This window comes from Amphiura filiformis, chromosome 1 (genome assembly GCF_039555335.1).
Source record: "Amphiura filiformis chromosome 1, Afil_fr2py, whole genome shotgun sequence".
In the NCBI taxonomy this organism is placed as follows: domain Eukaryota; kingdom Metazoa; phylum Echinodermata; class Ophiuroidea; order Amphilepidida; family Amphiuridae; genus Amphiura; species Amphiura filiformis.
The window spans coordinates 16,961,015-16,978,287 of NC_092628.1; the positions used below are offsets into that span (position 1 = coordinate 16,961,015).

At 37.0% G+C, this 17,273-nt stretch overlaps 2 protein-coding genes across 4 annotated transcripts in view; one reads left to right on the plus strand and one right to left on the minus strand.

Annotated features, from left to right (window-relative positions):
• Positions 1 to 14,596, minus strand: part of LOC140161309 (mpv17-like protein 2) — a 38,720-nt gene extending 24,124 nt beyond the window's left edge. For both annotated transcript variants that reach the window (XM_072184903.1, XM_072184824.1), the window contains exons 1-4: positions 14,516 to 14,596; positions 9,039 to 9,623; positions 7,769 to 7,930; positions 6,391 to 6,467 (exon numbers count right to left, since the gene is read on the minus strand). In XM_072184903.1, the coding sequence (XP_072041004.1) occupies positions 6,391 to 6,467; positions 7,769 to 7,930; positions 9,039 to 9,363 (564 nt within the window). In that variant the 5' untranslated portion in view covers positions 9,364 to 9,623; positions 14,516 to 14,596. The remainder of the gene's footprint in view (positions 1 to 6,390; positions 6,468 to 7,768; positions 7,931 to 9,038; positions 9,624 to 14,515) is intronic.
• Positions 14,597 to 15,824: 1,228 nt separating this feature from the next.
• LOC140161723 (probable very-long-chain enoyl-CoA reductase art-1) overlaps positions 15,825 to 17,273 on the plus strand; it is a 29,301-nt gene continuing 27,852 nt past the window's right edge. For both annotated transcript variants that reach the window (XR_011860181.1, XM_072185073.1), the window contains exon 1: positions 15,825 to 15,842. Coding sequence is in view for 1 of the 2 variants with exons in the window: in XM_072185073.1 (XP_072041174.1) it covers positions 15,837 to 15,842 (6 nt within the window). In the remaining variant the exon portion in view is untranslated. The remainder of the gene's footprint in view (positions 15,843 to 17,273) is intronic.

The window sequence follows — 17,273 nt, forward strand, 5'->3', positions numbered from 1 at the left end:
TATGCCTTGGTTGTTACGCCTCGAATATTCAAAATCACTCTCCTGTGACTTGATTTTGAATTGGATGGGCATAAGCACTATATTCATAGTATTATTTGGCAAGTGATTGGTCAAAACAATGTGTTATGCTGGTTGCACCCACTAAAAAATCACACGGTCACCGATCTCTTTCTGGCTCATTAAAATTTAAACTTGATCACTTGATAAAAGAATTTATTAGAGATAACCTTTAATGGGCAATTCCAGTTGAAATCCACATACATCCCCTATGGAAGACACAATCTCAATCTTCCACAAATGGGGTTCCCTAAACGGATGATTCCATTTAAAATTCACACTCCCTGTGTGGGAGACTGAGATTGTGTCTTCCATAGGGGGTGTATGTATTTCAACTGGAATAGCCCATTAACATTTAAAGTCTTAGGGAACAAACCAAACGTTTGATGACTTCCTATAAATGAAGGTGCTTTTGTTAAGAGGCTGACCTTTCCCTCCCTGCAGCTGTGAGTGCAGCATGAGAAATTCAAACTCCAAAAGGTCAACTTTGGCTGATATTTTAAATACCGTAAAAACTTGATAGTTAGCAAATGTGCTTACTATCAAGCGCTCTTAAAACATGCAAACATGAAGAGCCCCATCCACCAAAGTGTAAAGGATTTTGAGCAAATCATCGATACACATAGTACTTATATACAAATAAGTAAACCTGCAAATGTGTGTCTCAACCCCAATAGCTCTGTTGGTAAAGCACCGGACTACTAATGGTACAATGTCATGTTTCAAAAGTGCTCGATAGACGAAAGTAAGCACATATATATGCTAACTATCGAGTTTTTACGGTTTTCGTTTATAGGACGTCATCACACTTTTGGTTTATTCCCTTACAAAACTGCTTCATCCATATGTCAGAATTTTAATTAGCCTTTTGGCCAATTTGGGTGTTCATGAATTCTGAAAACTTGCATGATGGGAGTGATGTATACAGTTGGTTGAAATCTTGTTTGTGTTGAGGCTAGTCAGTCAAGTTTTAATCTGAGTGTTATGTCCATATATAAGACAGAAATGAACAAACATGTACATGTATGGCAACATTGAAGCATGAGGCAAATACTGAGATTGCTAGTTCTAACTTATTATTAGTTTCTCAAACATTTTCTTTTTAAAAAAGCATGAGCAACTTGGGAAAGATAGCATGCAACTTTTGATTATCACAAAATGAGTTGAAAGAATTATAAACAATTATATGGCCACACCTCTTGTTTTTGAAACACTGCCCACCACATGTAGTTGTACCGATTTGTTCCATTACCGTAACCACGCGGGTATAAGCCCACCCCCTAGATGGGCAATTTCACTTCAAAAATGGGGGTGGGCTTATAACCGGGGAGGGGCTAGTAGTTGAATTTAAAAATAAAAAAATCTTCCCCATTTTTATATGCCTAATGTATAAATTTCTATCATCTTTGTCAATATTTTTTCAATTTTAAGTATGGAATGTTAATTTTTAGCTGATATTTTTTAAATATTTGTTCTTAAATGTGAAAGAAAAGCATTGATATGATTAAAAACTTAGCCAAAATGACTACTGGGCTTATACCCGAGTGCACCCTTGTTCCCGAATGGTTTGAAAAATAGGGGTGGGCTTATAGCGAAGGTGGGCTTATACCCGAGTGGTTACGGTAATTAACTGCCCATGCCCCTATAAGCGCTCACCCAGTGACTTTACAACAAGCAAACCGTGATATTAGTTTATTAACTGCACATGCAAATCTGAATAATTGTCCGAAACATATGACACACTGATGATGAATGGATGAATATTTTGGGCCTTTTTTGCATATATTGTTGGCCTGAACAATGTAGAAAATAAACACCCACCCAAAATGCCATTGTTAAGCACCCTTGGGGTTACTGGAATGAATATGGTAGGCAAAATAAATTTGATCGTAAGGTTTTAAAGGAATCTAATTTACTTGATGGCTATTTTTAACATCTAACCAAAAATTACTCCTGTGTGTACTTTTTTGCCGTAACTATTTTTTCACAAGGGCTACAAACATTTCCAAATACTTGCTGAAAACATGGACGGACAGGTTGTTTTTTAATAGCAGAGCTGCATATCTTGTAAAACATGTGTCAGCATCATCCAGATTTGAAGATATTTATTCCATAAAAGTATTACAAATATTCTTTAGGATTATCTGCATTCTTCATTAAAATCAGTTCAAAATAGTGAAAATTAATACCAGTTGGCAGGTCTGTTATAATGATCTGTACATGAACAAAACAGCAAAAAACTTCACACAAATATGTAAGAAAGCCACAACTAATTTTGCCACTATAGTTAGTAAAGAGTAATATTTAGATGTTAATAAAGCAAAAAAAAAGCAAAAGTTTGAGCTGTTTCTGTATGCCACAATACCCATGCATGGTCAGTGCTTCTTAACAATCAGATCACAACTAAGGAGGTTGACCTGAACTTAAAGCCTTATAATGTATGATCTTTTTTCAGAATATACCTTTATTTTTTTCAAAACCAATTTTTTGGCATATTTGTAATACTTACACATGTTCCAACTTAAATCTATGAGCAAACTGTCAAATTCGCCCTATTTGTAGTAAAACGGGATGATTTTCTGTTGGTCTGATGACATGAATATCATAATTTTTAGATTATGATAATATGTCGGAACGACTCGCAAATCGTAGTCTCTTACGAATCCAGTTGGGTTACGCTCACTCCACATGTGGAGGGAGCGTAACCAAACTGGCTGCGTAGGAGATTAACTCTGAGGCCGCACTCGCCATCCTAATCCAAATAGTGCGAGATATTTCGAGTGATAGAGGTGAAGTTTATGATGTTGTTTCTTTGCAAATTCCCAATTTTTTTCGCATCCAAATGTATTGGGAACTTTCATAATGATTGAATATTATCATTTTGGAAGAAAAAAAAAAATCTACAAATTTAAAAAGATCATACATTAAGTATTCTCCATTTTCATATAGCCAGCCATTTCATACCCAGCAAGCAAGGATAAAACATCAGTGATGCATCACAGGATTCTAATTGATTATTCATTCTCTTGAACAAATTTGAAAAGGAATACTAATAGTAATAATGCAATTTTTAGCATTAAAACCAAGATGAATGTCAATTTGAATCACCTTTTCTATTAACCCCTAACCTCAGTATATATAAAAAGTGGAAATTTTCATGCAAATAATTTTTCCCACTTCACCAATTTGGAACTGTTTCCCCCTTTTTTTTTCAAATTTGTGGTTCTTAATTTCCTTCCATTGATCTATACACAAAAAGGAAAATATTTGCACATTGTTATTTTCGTAGTTGCAGCTTGGAACGTGAAAATAAATGGAGGATGAAAATGTCCAGCTTTGCATTACCATAAATTACCACAGGCTGGGTGCCTCACATTTAGTGGGGTGGGGGAGGGAAGGGACAAGGGAAATACACACAGGGCAAAAACCCTGGCAGAAAGACACTCTATATTTATCAGCTGGTATATTACACAAGAGCAATAGTTCTATACCATGGAAATACTTTCATACTGGTCATGGTCAGCTACACAGGAACAACAATCGTTCTGACCTGGATTTTACTAATTTGGCCATGAACAGATACATCCTCTCTTGTCAGAAGGTCATCAGTACCTATGCCAATTGGCATGTCTTGTACAACAAGACTTCCTAAGTATTATTATCAAAATGCATATTACCGATCACTGAATACTGAGTAGTATGTAGTGATATTGAATTCCCTATGTTACAACCTTGTAGACAAACAATGTACAAACAGTGCAAACCCCTTGGGTTTGTAATCTATATGGGCCCTCATCAATTTTCATGAGCATGAACTCAAATAAGAAATTTTCATGTTCGGCCTATGTAATGAAATTATTAGTTTCCTGTCACCCACCTGCATCACCTTTTCAATTTGACCAAAACTTTCATTATTTTCATAAAAAAGTCAATTATCTGAAAATTGAGATGGAAATAATCAAAATTGAAACTCAAAAAATGTCCGCCATCCCCTGCTGATCATAATCAGCAGTTTTTCTTAGTTGTAGGGGTAGAGGATGTGGTAAATAATGAAAACTTAAGGATTACCTCATCATGTTTCTAGTGATTACAAAAATGGCAAATTTCTTTTAATATTAATAAAAACAAATACGACATCTTTTCTCATCAATCTGTTGCAAAATGTCTGTAATGATGATCTAAGCATTAATGCCTGTTTTGAGATGGTCTTTCATCAACAATATAGGTAATAGCCATATAAATGAAAGTTTTGACAATAATGAAATGTTCCAAAATAATGAATGAAATCATGACCTCATATTTCATTGAAAAAAATGTGACGGGAAACTAATCATTTAATTTCAATTTGTGACTTTTTGTCATGGACTTAAGAGATACCTGTACAGACAAACTCACCCAATAATGAGGGCCAATCATTTCATGAAGTGCGACAAACAAAACTGCTACGCACATTTTTACGGTCTTTTGCGTAAACACGAAGACATGCAATGCTCTATCGCGTACGGAACGCAACGCTGGTTACACGCATGATCAAACAATCGGCCCTCATGAATAAGGGAGAATTCACAGCATACAAATCACAGGGACTTTGACTGTTGATAAAAAGTCCGTATTACTTAGTCTATGCTTTTTTTTATATCATGATTAGTAATTTGATTACTTGAGTACACATATTTATTGTTGCAAGATTCTTATTGGGAAAATTAGTACAAATATATGGATATTGATCTATTTTAAGGAGCAGTTTCCACCTGAAAATTGTGGGTCAATCAACAGCTGAAACTGGCATGAGGGGAAATAAGTTGTGTATCCCTGGGGTAGACACATGCAAAGGTATCAACAATGGGAACTAACAAAGGATTCTTAATTCAACTAGCTTTATAATTTGTTTGCTTCCATGATTTCAATGCTTCAGATTTGAAAATACAAGCAACTCTCCTGAACACTCTCCTCCACATCGCTGGGAGATCAACCACTGCTCTCCTTGTGATTTGGAGGAGGGGATTTGAGGAGAGCTGTCAGGATAATATCAAACATTTCAGTTTCAATCACAATGTCACCTCTGTCAAAGTTGAAGAGGTATTTTTGTTGAGGTTGGTAAGATAGGTGTCATGTTCAATTCCAAGCAAATCAAGGCTGTATGAGTTTTGCTTCATTGCATTCATATCCACAAACCTCTGTCCCTCAGCAAGATTCACAGTTTTTTGCCGCGGTTTTAACAACAGATTTTACTGTTTACCGGCAAAAACTAAAAAAAGTGATAAAAAGTTCTGTTTTTTCACCATTATTGAGTTGCAAAAATAATTTCCTGAGCGTAAAAAGGCCATATTTTGTAAATAAGTAACATATTAAGAAATTAATGTGGCATATCAAATCATTTTTTTTAAAATTTTACGGAACGGACTTGATAAGACAAAAAAATATGTTGAATATATTTAAAGTTGTGTGTTACTGTTTTTGAGCTTTCTGTGTAATTCAGTACCTGAGTGACTTTGAGATTTTGCAGGTTTTTGTCACTTTGCCAGCAAAAACCCCTGTGTCCCTGAATGCAATGTGTCCAGCATGGCGTCAGAGGTGACAGCCCTGCTGAAACTTAGTGTAAACACTGCCAAATACACTCATCTGGAGTTTATAGGTGGGCATTTTTGGGAAAGCTCTTCCCTAAAGATTTCTCTCCTTAAAATTCAAGCCCTGCATTGATGGGCCATTGATTGGGCTGATCAATAGCTTGTTAGGTTGTCTGGTTGATTGATTGATTAATCTACTATTACTAATCAAGCAAAATCAATCAATTTGGTTGATTTATTCACACACACTATTTACTTGTGCTGCACTCAAACTACATCCTGAAATCAATCTATGGGATTCAACAAGGTAGAATCAAAGAGTACCGACACTGCCATGTTTGTGTGTTGCTCATGGGGACAACTTAAATGTACCTCTGGATAACCAATGAGGTAGAATCGAAGAGTACCAACTCTGCCTTCTTTGTGTGTTACTCATGGAGGCCCCGATTATTTCAATCTGACGCAGGCACATTTTGATTCAAAGCATATGGTTGCTTACATTCTGCATGTAACACGTTGTGCCAAAAACGTGCGCTAAGCACTGCATGCTCACATCTCTAAAATGCTCAAACTTAAAAACACCAAATTATTATTCCATTTCGGGCACTTGCCGATGGATGTCGGAGGTGTCCATGAGCTACAAACCAAGATGGCGAATTTGCCATAGCGTTGCCTACGGTGCAATTTAAGAGTCGGTATTCTTTGGGTTGACCATCTTTGATAGCATTAGGCAAAATAGATGCATGAGAAAAAAAATTGTACTCACCATGTAAACAGTTAGGAATTTCTTCCTGAGTATTGCAAAGCTGTCCCCCACAGTATTACCTTCTAGAAGTCCAACACCTATCCCATGAAGAAAAAAAAATATATGTGCACATCAATGATCATGTTAACACCAATCCCATGTGCCATCCAAATGTATATAATTAAAGCTATACCATTTTTTCACCCTGATGTGACAGTGACGCCAACACATTGAAGTCGCTGTTCTGCTCGCGCATCTATGCGGCATCTTTAAGCAAGTTCAAGCCAGCGCTTTGAGCGAACACAAGCGATTTGAAGCTGCATATGCGCACTGATATCACTGCCATATCATGGTGAAAAATGGTATTGGGCCCCTCCAAAAAAATGTGCAGAAAAACATTTTATTTTGCTTTTTTTTTTCATTTTTGTTAGTTTTTTCAAGATATGATCCAGCAAAATCCAAAAAATATTAAAAAATCATTCAGGGAAAAACAAAACTAAAACGCATACCACATTTCCAATCTTCCATAAGACTAGAGACAAGCCTTTTTTTGCCTTAGAAGTAACTTATGAGACCAATTAATCTGACTACACATATGATATAAGCCAAATTCTTCAAGGGCCATTCCCAAGCCCCCTTGGGAAGGGCCGGCTGGGTCTCATCAATTTTTACAGGACCAAACTCAATTTTAATGTTACACTGGCTAACATTTGTGACACTTTGTACAACATTAAGACTTGCGGTGCTGACAAATCGTTCTTGTACGCACATATTTTAAATAGGCTAGCATGTGTGATTAGATCCCGGGGATTAGATACTGTGATTTGCCAAACTTGAATTGAAGCACAGTATAGTATCCATGAATTGACAGTCATAGACCACTGTTGACAAAGGTCTATGACAAAAAATGTGTGTAATTTTTGCTATGCAATTAAATTATGTGGTTTGACACCAAATACTTTGCTTGGAATATTTTCTTTATCATATTTCAAACCTATGAGGCAACTATTTGTTGACTGTCTCAATTAGGAAGTTAGTTCCTTGTCCATGGGAATTGCATGATAGGGCAGTTATTTTCTTGAGAATATTTACCAACCACAATGGGGTTCAAACTCAGGACCTCTCACACTGAAGTCCAGGGTCAGAATTTTGTGTCGCAGTGCGGGAATCAATCTTGATTCTTGCAGAATAAAATTGCAGGTATCATTTAATTCTTGCAAATTAACTTCTGCGTAAACTACAAAAGTTTACGAGAATCATTTTTGATTCATGTAAATCTGTTTACGAGAATCTTTGCGAGTCTCGCCAAAATTCTGACCTTGGAAGTCTGATACCCAATCAGTTGCGCTAAATGTTACAAAACAGCCAACAAGAAGAAAGTTTTAAAATCTAAACTTACCCATGAAGAATGACGTGGTGAATATAGGAGATGCTATAATTTCATCTAATAAGACCTTCTTGGCTACAATTCTGCCAGTAGCTCCAGGTAGTACTCTGTCTAGCAATAGGTACCAATAGTGGTTTAGAGGACCTAATAATAGACCGATTGTCAGCATTCTTCCTGCAAAATAAAAAGTCACATTAAATGTTAAATGAGGAGTCTGATTTTTTTCTTGGTTGAATGCCCTTGACCTTCTCATCCCACGTATGGAGTTTCAGGTCACAAGTTCAATCTCTCTTGATATGAGAGCCAAGAACTGTGGATAGGTTTCCAAAGCCCCATAAAATGTTGTGTGTCATACTTTATTTTTATACACATTTTACTTTACAATTCCAAACAAAACACATAATAAATTAATTTAGCCCTAATAAAAATAAATAATTTAACTAGGTCAATGAGAAAACTGGGGACATTCCATTAATACCAAAATCTCAATTTTGATGGAGAAAAAATGAAGATGAGGTTGTTGTTTGACCATTCTCCTGTAAGGGGGTACTACACCCCTTGATCAATTTGTGTCTATTTTTGCATTTTTCTCAAAAACTAATATAGCAGTGGTAACAAAAGTTATGTATATTATAGGGGCAAGGAATCCTATTACTACACTGGAATTTCAGTGACCCAAGACAAGCGGTTCATTATTAATGACACGAAAAGAGGTACCGCTAGAATGTACCTCATTTCCTATCATATATACTGAACCGCTTGTCTTGAGTCACTGAAATTTCAGTGTAGTAATTGGATTCCTTGCCCCAATAATATACATAACTTTTGTTACCAGTGTGTTATTATTTTTGAGAAAAATGCCAAAATAGTCACGGATTTACCATAGGGGTGTAGTACCCCCTTAATGATTTGTGTTTTTAAAATCCCCTAGATGATATTGAAATTGTAAACACACCTGAGGATACAAATTATAGGAGAATATGCATGTATTGTTTGTAACTTAACTTTGACCGCTGTACGTCTTGTCACCTCAACATTGAGAGTGTATCTTTGAAAATATATCTGTTTTTAGCTTAAAAAATCTGAAATTATTAATTACATACTTTTGTGTAGAAAAATATCTGGAAGTTGAAAAAAAAATATCTGGAAACCCATAAATATCTGGTCTCTCACCTCGGGTGTCACCTCAACCTAATTTGTACAAATTTGATCATTTCAACCCAGTGTAAATACCCAACCATACCACAATTGGACCCTAGTGCTTTCATTCACCAATACCAACCTGTCCTGGCCCAGTCCCATTCAGGCCTAGTACCCATATGAACCACTCCATTCTGATAAGGGACCACTCCCGCATGTGTAGATGCTGCCTTACCTGTCCTGGCCCAGTCCCATTCAGGCCTAGTACCCATATGAACCACTCCATTCTGATAAGGGACCACTCCCGCATGTGTAGATGCTGCCTTTAGTAATCCAGCTCTCCGTTCTCGTTCTTGTTGAATAGCATCCCCGAGGGCCATAAGCACACCGCTAGTAACCGTGTTAGTTGCCAACAAATACTTTGGTGAGAACAACTTCTTGGTCACATGACGGATGAGGTACAGCATGGTAATTTAAATACTGGCTAATGACTAATTACAGGATTGTTACAGCAGGTTTGTTATTCAAAATATACACTTGCGGATGATAGTGTAACAACCCTGTAACCGTGGTAAGTGTTAGCGTAAAAATATAGTTTCTAGTTGCATTCATCGTGTTAATTGCACAATTTGGTAACAATGAGTTGCTATTGATGACATGTGGAAGTGGAATGCTGCCGACTGGACTCCATAAACCTGCATGACTTGTTACTGTATTAGGTCTCCATCTGAAATGCAAACAATGAAAAGGTTTATCGATTAGGAATAGTAAAATGCAGCAACGTATAAGGTGGTACTAGTACACACCCTGATAAATTTTGTGACTAATTTTGCATTTTTCTCAAAAATAATTACACACTGGTAACAAAAGTTACAACTTATGTATATTATAGGGGCAAGGAATCCAGTTAGTACACTGGAATTTCAGTGACTCAAGACAAGCGGTAGGCCTACGTTATTTATGATATTAAGAAATGAGGTACCGCTAGAATGTACCTCATTTTTTTTTAATGAACCACTTGTCTTGAATCACTGAAATTTCAGTGAAGTAATTGGATTCCTTGCTCCTATAATATATAACTTTTGTTACCAGTGTGTACCGGTAGTTATTTTTTGATACAAAATTTATCAGGGGGTGTAGTACCACCTTAACAGATTTAATCAGGGCAATGCCAGGATTTTTGTAACAAGAAAGTCTTAATAAGTAGCAGAAAAAAAGAAGAGATGATTTGTAATAATGTACCATAATAATATGGAACGGTACTCAGTGCAAATGTCACAAAAATTGCTGGGTATTTTTTTTGCCTAAATGCACAAATTAATGCATCCACAACAACCTATTTATGAAGCCAGCTACACCTTATGTATGTACAAACAGTGTCGACCAGGGTTGTCACTAGACTGAATTTAGTTCCAGCTAAATTTCCATGATATTTGTCCAAAATACTCTCATGCGCCACTTTCCAGCTGTTTTTAGGGTAAAAAGTACAATTTCTCTACTTTAGTGCCGGTTGGCAAGTCCTCATATTCCCTTGAGTGCCGGTTGGTCTGCCTGAGTGCTGGTTACTACCGACCGGCACCGACCAGTGTAGTGACAACCCTGGTGTCGACTCACAGGAGGGTCTTAAAGGCAGGATTTGGAAGGTTTGGGTGTGTAAATTCAAAAACCTGGGTGTGTAAATTTAAGATTTGTGTACAAAGCATAGGCCATGTGGGCAAAAACTGGGTGTGTATTTCAGGACTGTATAACGTAGCTACATGTAGAATGTTTTTAGTGCTGGGTGGCATTTGATGAAAATCTTGCATATTTGGCAATTTGTTGTCAAAATTGACAGAATTCTTGACTATTTTTGCACTAAGTTTGCACTCTGAGTGGTGAGCTCTAAAACTGAGTGGTGGGCTCTGCCGCCTACTGTAGCTGCAACTCTGCTGTATTTACAAATTTGGATGGGTAATCACTCCCTACAAGGCTGGCTGACTAAGCCCTTGACTCACAGAAAATGTCTGATATATTTCAGAATGGTCAACTGCAGATCCGTCGATAACGCTTTTTCAATGGGATGAACTTTGCTGCTTGGACTATGTCACGATGAGGTTATCATTTATTCCGTATTGAAAAGTGTGTTACGACGGATCTGCACTCGACCAGCCTCATTTTGATCAGGCACCAAACTTTTTTCTCAACATTATCTCTTTTAGTTCAACTTTTATGTAAGCGGCTGACCAAGGGGATTCCCTCTTTGGAATCAAGAACATTTTGCCAAATATGTCAAAATCGTACTTTGTAATTGAGTATATACATCTGTTCAAGTTTTTCTACGGTGCTGAATGACTTGTCCTTGGGATTCGAGAAAATGAAAATGTGCCAAAAAAAAAGCCCATTTTAACAGGGAAATGAGGGAATGCATGCCGAAACTCAAAATGTATTTGTTTTCGGGAATGAGGATTTTTTAAGGGCAGATGAAACTTTATTTCGACTGGTGATTTAAAAGCATATTTTTATTAATATTATGGACAGTTTTGAAATGTTGCTTTTGAATTGAAAGCTAGCGAACCCCCGATGATGGACATTTGAGTCATGCAGGTAAATTGACTTTGATGTACTTATGTCTTAAGTTGTTACTGACCAGCACTTGGCTTCCTTGACTAGTCCGTGTATTCTGCATCAACAATTTGATGGTAAAAATTACCCATCCATGACGCACCTTTCCCAGAGGTTGAAAAGTTTTATAATAACATTCAGCACCCGGAAAAAAACCTGTGAGGAGGAGCATTGATCGGCAACCAAACCCCGGCCCCCAACTCAACACAAAAGTTGACAACCATGAGAGTTACCAAATCTTTCAAAGGTCCCTTTGGCATTGCAATGATTTTTCATCAAATTTTTTCATGCAAAATCGAGGATAAAATTTGGCCCAATACAACCCCTTTTTTGTGGTTTTCAATGACTAGAATTTCAAACACCTCTTATCAATGACACTAAATATTGATATAAAAATACGGATTTTCCCAAGTACCCTTTTATCCAAATTTTTATCCAAAAATGGTGAAAAGCGAGTGAGACCAGACAGGGTCTAATTCTGCATAAAACCGGGCAACGTTATTTCTATAGATCTGCTGCGCATTCAAATTGCATTGTATTGCATCGTAATTTCATTTGTGTCTATGCTAATTATGTTTACACAACATGAACTCACGTGTTTTCAAGCAAATTCGCCGATAATAGGTGATCAAAAGCGATCGGAATGTTACAAAAGTACAGATCGCATTCAGCTTACTTCATATGAGATGATCTTTGGAAAAATACGGCATAATTTGTCTTGGTGTTTGCGGAATGCCATGCAATAAAATATTAATACGTTGCGTCAATTCATGATTGACAACTAACAATCGGCGTGTCCGTCGTATCCTCCACTGTCAATTTCTTATCCACTCAGTAATCCTCACAAAAGCTTTGTGTTGATTACGTAATGTGTGGAGGCAAATTGCAATAAGTACAATGAAATAATGAGTAGGGCGGGCTCCGAGGCAGGTTTCTTCTTCATCTTACGTAACAGTATTGCTCTCCAAAAAAACCCGGAAGCTTGTCGTTTGGAGCTCCAGCTGAAATACAGCAAGATAATGTAAGATAGTAAATGTAAACCTGTATTTTAGCTAGAGTATCTCGAGCTATATCCAGGCTGGACACATCACACTACCGTGTGATGTGGCCCGGGCGTCGCCGAACTTGCATATAACATGGAGAGCTTAGCATAACGACCTGCCTATTTACGCTTCCTGAAAACACTCTTGCACATAACATACAAAACCACAAATTCACTAACTTCAACTTGCACTACCGACACCATGAAAAATATTTTAATTATTACCGATCCTTCAGAATACTTGCAAATATTGGCAGTTTCATAAAATACTGCTGCTGAAAATCGTAAATTCCACAATCTTCTGTCAGATCCAGGTCAGTAATCACAGGTGGGCGAATCTACCAGCGTGACAAGACCAGAGATAATAAAAAGGATGAGAGGCCACGCCGTACAAATAGCTAGCCTGATTGGCAAGCGTGTCGCTGGCCAGATCTTCTCGGTCGTGTATGATGAGTAGAGACCATAGAGCCCTATATAGGGCTCTGTGGAAGAAACGGTTCCTAATTTTGAAGCCATGGATAATATATTCATTTATACGAGAACCATATTTTTGTACCAATCACAGAACAGAATTTCACTTACTCACAGCTGTCAATCATTCTTGTGAAACGTAAGCTCCGCCTAGTATCAAGGTCTTCTTCTGCGCATTGGTTGTGCGCATTAACTAGCCTCCAGCACAAATCCTGTGCACACGATCAGGTTGGATGGGCGGTTTACGCCTGGTTTACGTTTACACAATAGGAACTGCGATGCATCCTAAACTGGATCGTTTCCGTGTATTTGCATTGCATGGTGGGTAATCGCCTGCCAGTTTGCGTAGCTCCACATTCACAACAGTTTAAAATCAAATGTAAATCAATATAAAAATTAACATGGACACAAAATTGACATAGCTTATGTAATTCAAATAATAAAATAATAAAATGTAATATTATCATGATAGATGCACGCTTTTATTAAAACTTGAAAAGATTATTAAGTCCAATAATTTGTTTGTGTTAGCTTGCACGAGTCACAAAATGGCGACCCATCACGCATTTTCTGCATGTGCCGACATTAGTAACTCATAGTGACTGTCCTCAAACTAGCGCCAGTGTGTCTCAGGCCTGATAACTAACCCCAGGTAATTTTATGCAGAAAGTTTTCTTGCGAACAGCTGCAGGTGACAATTAAACAATGAACACGGCTTGTTTATGTACATGTGTGGGGAGGCTTGTACGTCAGCTGACATGTTTGGATATGTTTCGGCGTAAAAAAGTGTTGTTTTTCTTCATGAAAAATACCAGCGATGACCAGTTTTTTTTTGGCTATTTGATTTACAGGTATGTCGGTTCGTCATAGGGTAGAAATGATAGCTGTACAATTTGTATAACATACAGTTTAACATAGGCCTAAACATTTATGGGCACAAATCGACCTTCCGTATTATGCACAAGTATGTGGAAGTGGCAGGCATAATCTCGAGCTAAGTGAGACTGTGAGACTGAGAAGACCACTAAACTAACCTGTCCTCCCTAACAGTGCATCATACAAGCATGCAAGTGACAGGTGCATATAAAGGGAGCTAGTATTTTCTTCGGAAGGGCTGGGTCCCAAATATACTGGGAGGGGGGTCATACATTTTTGGAAATAAAAATAGGGGGGTCATAAAATTTTGATGACCAAAATCATTAAATGTAGCTAGGAGTCACAAGCATGCATGCTCTTTAGGCTTGACAGAAAGTGTTGTAATTCTCAGATAATCCTCTATAATGATAATCCGATGAATCAAATGAAAGGAAATCTGCAAAATATTCTACTTAAAATTTAAATTATAGATTTTTTAATAAGCTTACCGATTGCCTGACTGACCTGAAACAAAATCATGAAGCATGAAAATGCCAACAATTAAACAACAATTCAAAATGGCATGGCACTCATATTACTTCACGTAAAAGCATAAATATCACCAACTATTAATCTAAATTATTACTTACGAGGACTCAATATTTCAGCGTAAAAAAACGATGGAAAAGAGCATGCAGCAAGTGTCAACATCGGAAAATCAATTACATCATCAATCGATTTATCGTAAATTTGCCGCGAAGATTGCTTTATATTCCAGATAAATCGGCATGCAAAATATTTAAATAAGGTGACGTCACCATGCATCGTTCTATTTTTGTACAGGGTGTCTCAAAAATCTCTTTATCATTTTGAAACATACGATTTAAAATATATGGGAAAACCAGATACATATTTGAAAACAGTAAATTTGTACAATATTTTTGCTACTCAACTTGACATGATATCAAATTTAAAAAAAAAAGTATTTTTCATTGTTGACTATACCCAAGGCATTGCAGCACAAGTGTCCTTTTAAAACCCAGCAGACACAAAAATGTTTGTTAGAAAGTTAGTAAATGCGTTAAAACGTGTGTGTGGGGGTGTGTGGGTGTGTGTGGGGGTGTTTGTTTGATATGAACTTTATAGATGATAGGAATGATTGCTGGTGATGTTGTCCGGGGGATGTTGCAGGATTTTGGATTTCCTAAATTTTAAATTTATCAGTATCTGTCACTAGGATGGGAGAGGAAGGAAAACTAAGATGGGGGTATAAAATGACTTGAAAACATAAAAAGTGGCTTGAAAACATAAAAATGACTTTTTACCATTTTTGGCTTTTAAAATATCAAAATAAAAAATGGAATGTCTAGATCGCACATGAGCGTCTAGTACTTCCATGATCACACAATGGCCACATTTCAGCTGATTTTGGGTATTTCATTTTCTATAGGCCAATTGTGTTTAAAGCTTTTTCTTCAGTCCAAAATTGGCCTATTTGATCAATGCTACAAAAATAAGGGCAATTTATATTTAAAAAAATGGAAAAACGTTCCTGGAGCTAGATTAGCCAAATTTTTGATATTTAGTTTCATTTTTTTCTATGGTTTGTATACAAATATTTGAGGCAAAATGGTGTGTGATTTTCTCCAAAATTGTTGTTTTTACACCAAATCTGTGTTTATATGTAGATTCCCAGGTGTAGCCTTCCTTGACTAAATTTCTATTTCAAAAATATATACTTTTGTAATATCTTGCATGAATAATTAAGAAGTTAATGCTCAGTTGTCATTGTTGGCAGGGTGTTGGAGTAATACTTGTGGATGACATCATATCATTAATATTCATATACCTGAAATTATCTGGAATATAAAGTCAATTTACCACACACTCGTTTGTGATCCAGTGCATGCAGTTGACCTTGAATTGAATCTAGAGGCGTGATTGTTTGCATGATTTGCATCTCAAGCTGAAATGGAGGTAATAAGATATATTCATTTTACAGCAGGTTTGAAGGGAATGAAAAAGGGCATGATGCAAACAAATGTCGGAGTTTTGCTGTGATTGTGATTTGTGAACACTGCACTATACATGTATAATAATGTTAAGCTTTTTACTTTATTTTTAAGCTTACCTTCCCGTTCCATCATGTCCATCATGATCACACATGCATGCAATGCATGGTCAAGATGGTCGCTACAGTTCATGAGTTTAACCAAACAACAGGCATGACATGACACTTGCACCTCACATCACATGATACACATGTACATGCATGGCAATTGAATAGACAGTCACAGGCAGTACGGGCGCACAGAGTTTTTACGAGACATACTTACTTGTCCCGCAATAACGGGAATTTTCCAACCGGACTTTGCTGTCCTGCAATATCGGGTAATCCTGTAATAACGAGACATTATGTTTTTAACATGCTCTGCGGGCTAAACGATTGAGTATCGCATGTCGTGAATAGCGCCATCGTGTTCAGTGTGAAAAGAACCCTAAGGCGACCATGGCGGGGGTTACGGCAAAATGGGATGTTACTGATATTTTGCTATTTATTGTTTTCCATTGAAATATCTATAGACAATTCGAACAATGCAATACGTATTTAGCAACGTAATATAAACAATTTTTTAATTTTTTATTGACTTATTTCAAACAAAATATATTTTATTTGTTTCAAGAAAGAATTTCCAACAACTGAGGAGTCAAATTTTACTACAGTTAATTTCCGACTCCCAAACAAAATTTATAAGTCATTTTTTTAACCACATTCCACTGCATACATTTTCATAATATCGTGCTCACATTCGTGGAATTATTTATCGATAAACTGCTCAAAAAAGTAGCATAATTTGCTGAAAACTGAATCAATTCCCATCGGGTTTTCTTTCAGTGGGTGCCATGATGCTTATTAATATTCTGACATAAAAAGGTCATAGGTTGCCTATTTGCATAATTCGGAAAACTCCGGAAACTCCGCTGCTAAATTTCATTCATAAATCCAAAGTCGGAAGCTTTTTCCAACCGATTATGGTGGTGACGTCATCTAAAAATGAGCCATATCTGCGTTTGCACCGAGTGAAAATAACAGCGGTCATTTACACACTGCCGAATGCATACTTCGATAATGTCCTCTCATGGTAGTTTTCACGTTATAACGGGACTTCCTTCAAATAACCGGACTTTAGGGTACGGTGGGAAATAATAATTACGAATATTTAATAATGTCTGTTTATTGCAAGACATCCTCTAATGTAAGAAAGTCCGGTAAAAAGTCTGTGCGCCCGTACTGACAGGGGTACTACTACTAGTAGGCTAGCGCTAGGCTGCATTTTGGGGTCCCGGACCAAAAGCCTAAGGCAAAATAGAGTTCGGACCCCGGCCCTGTTTTAAAAGTTCAGGGGT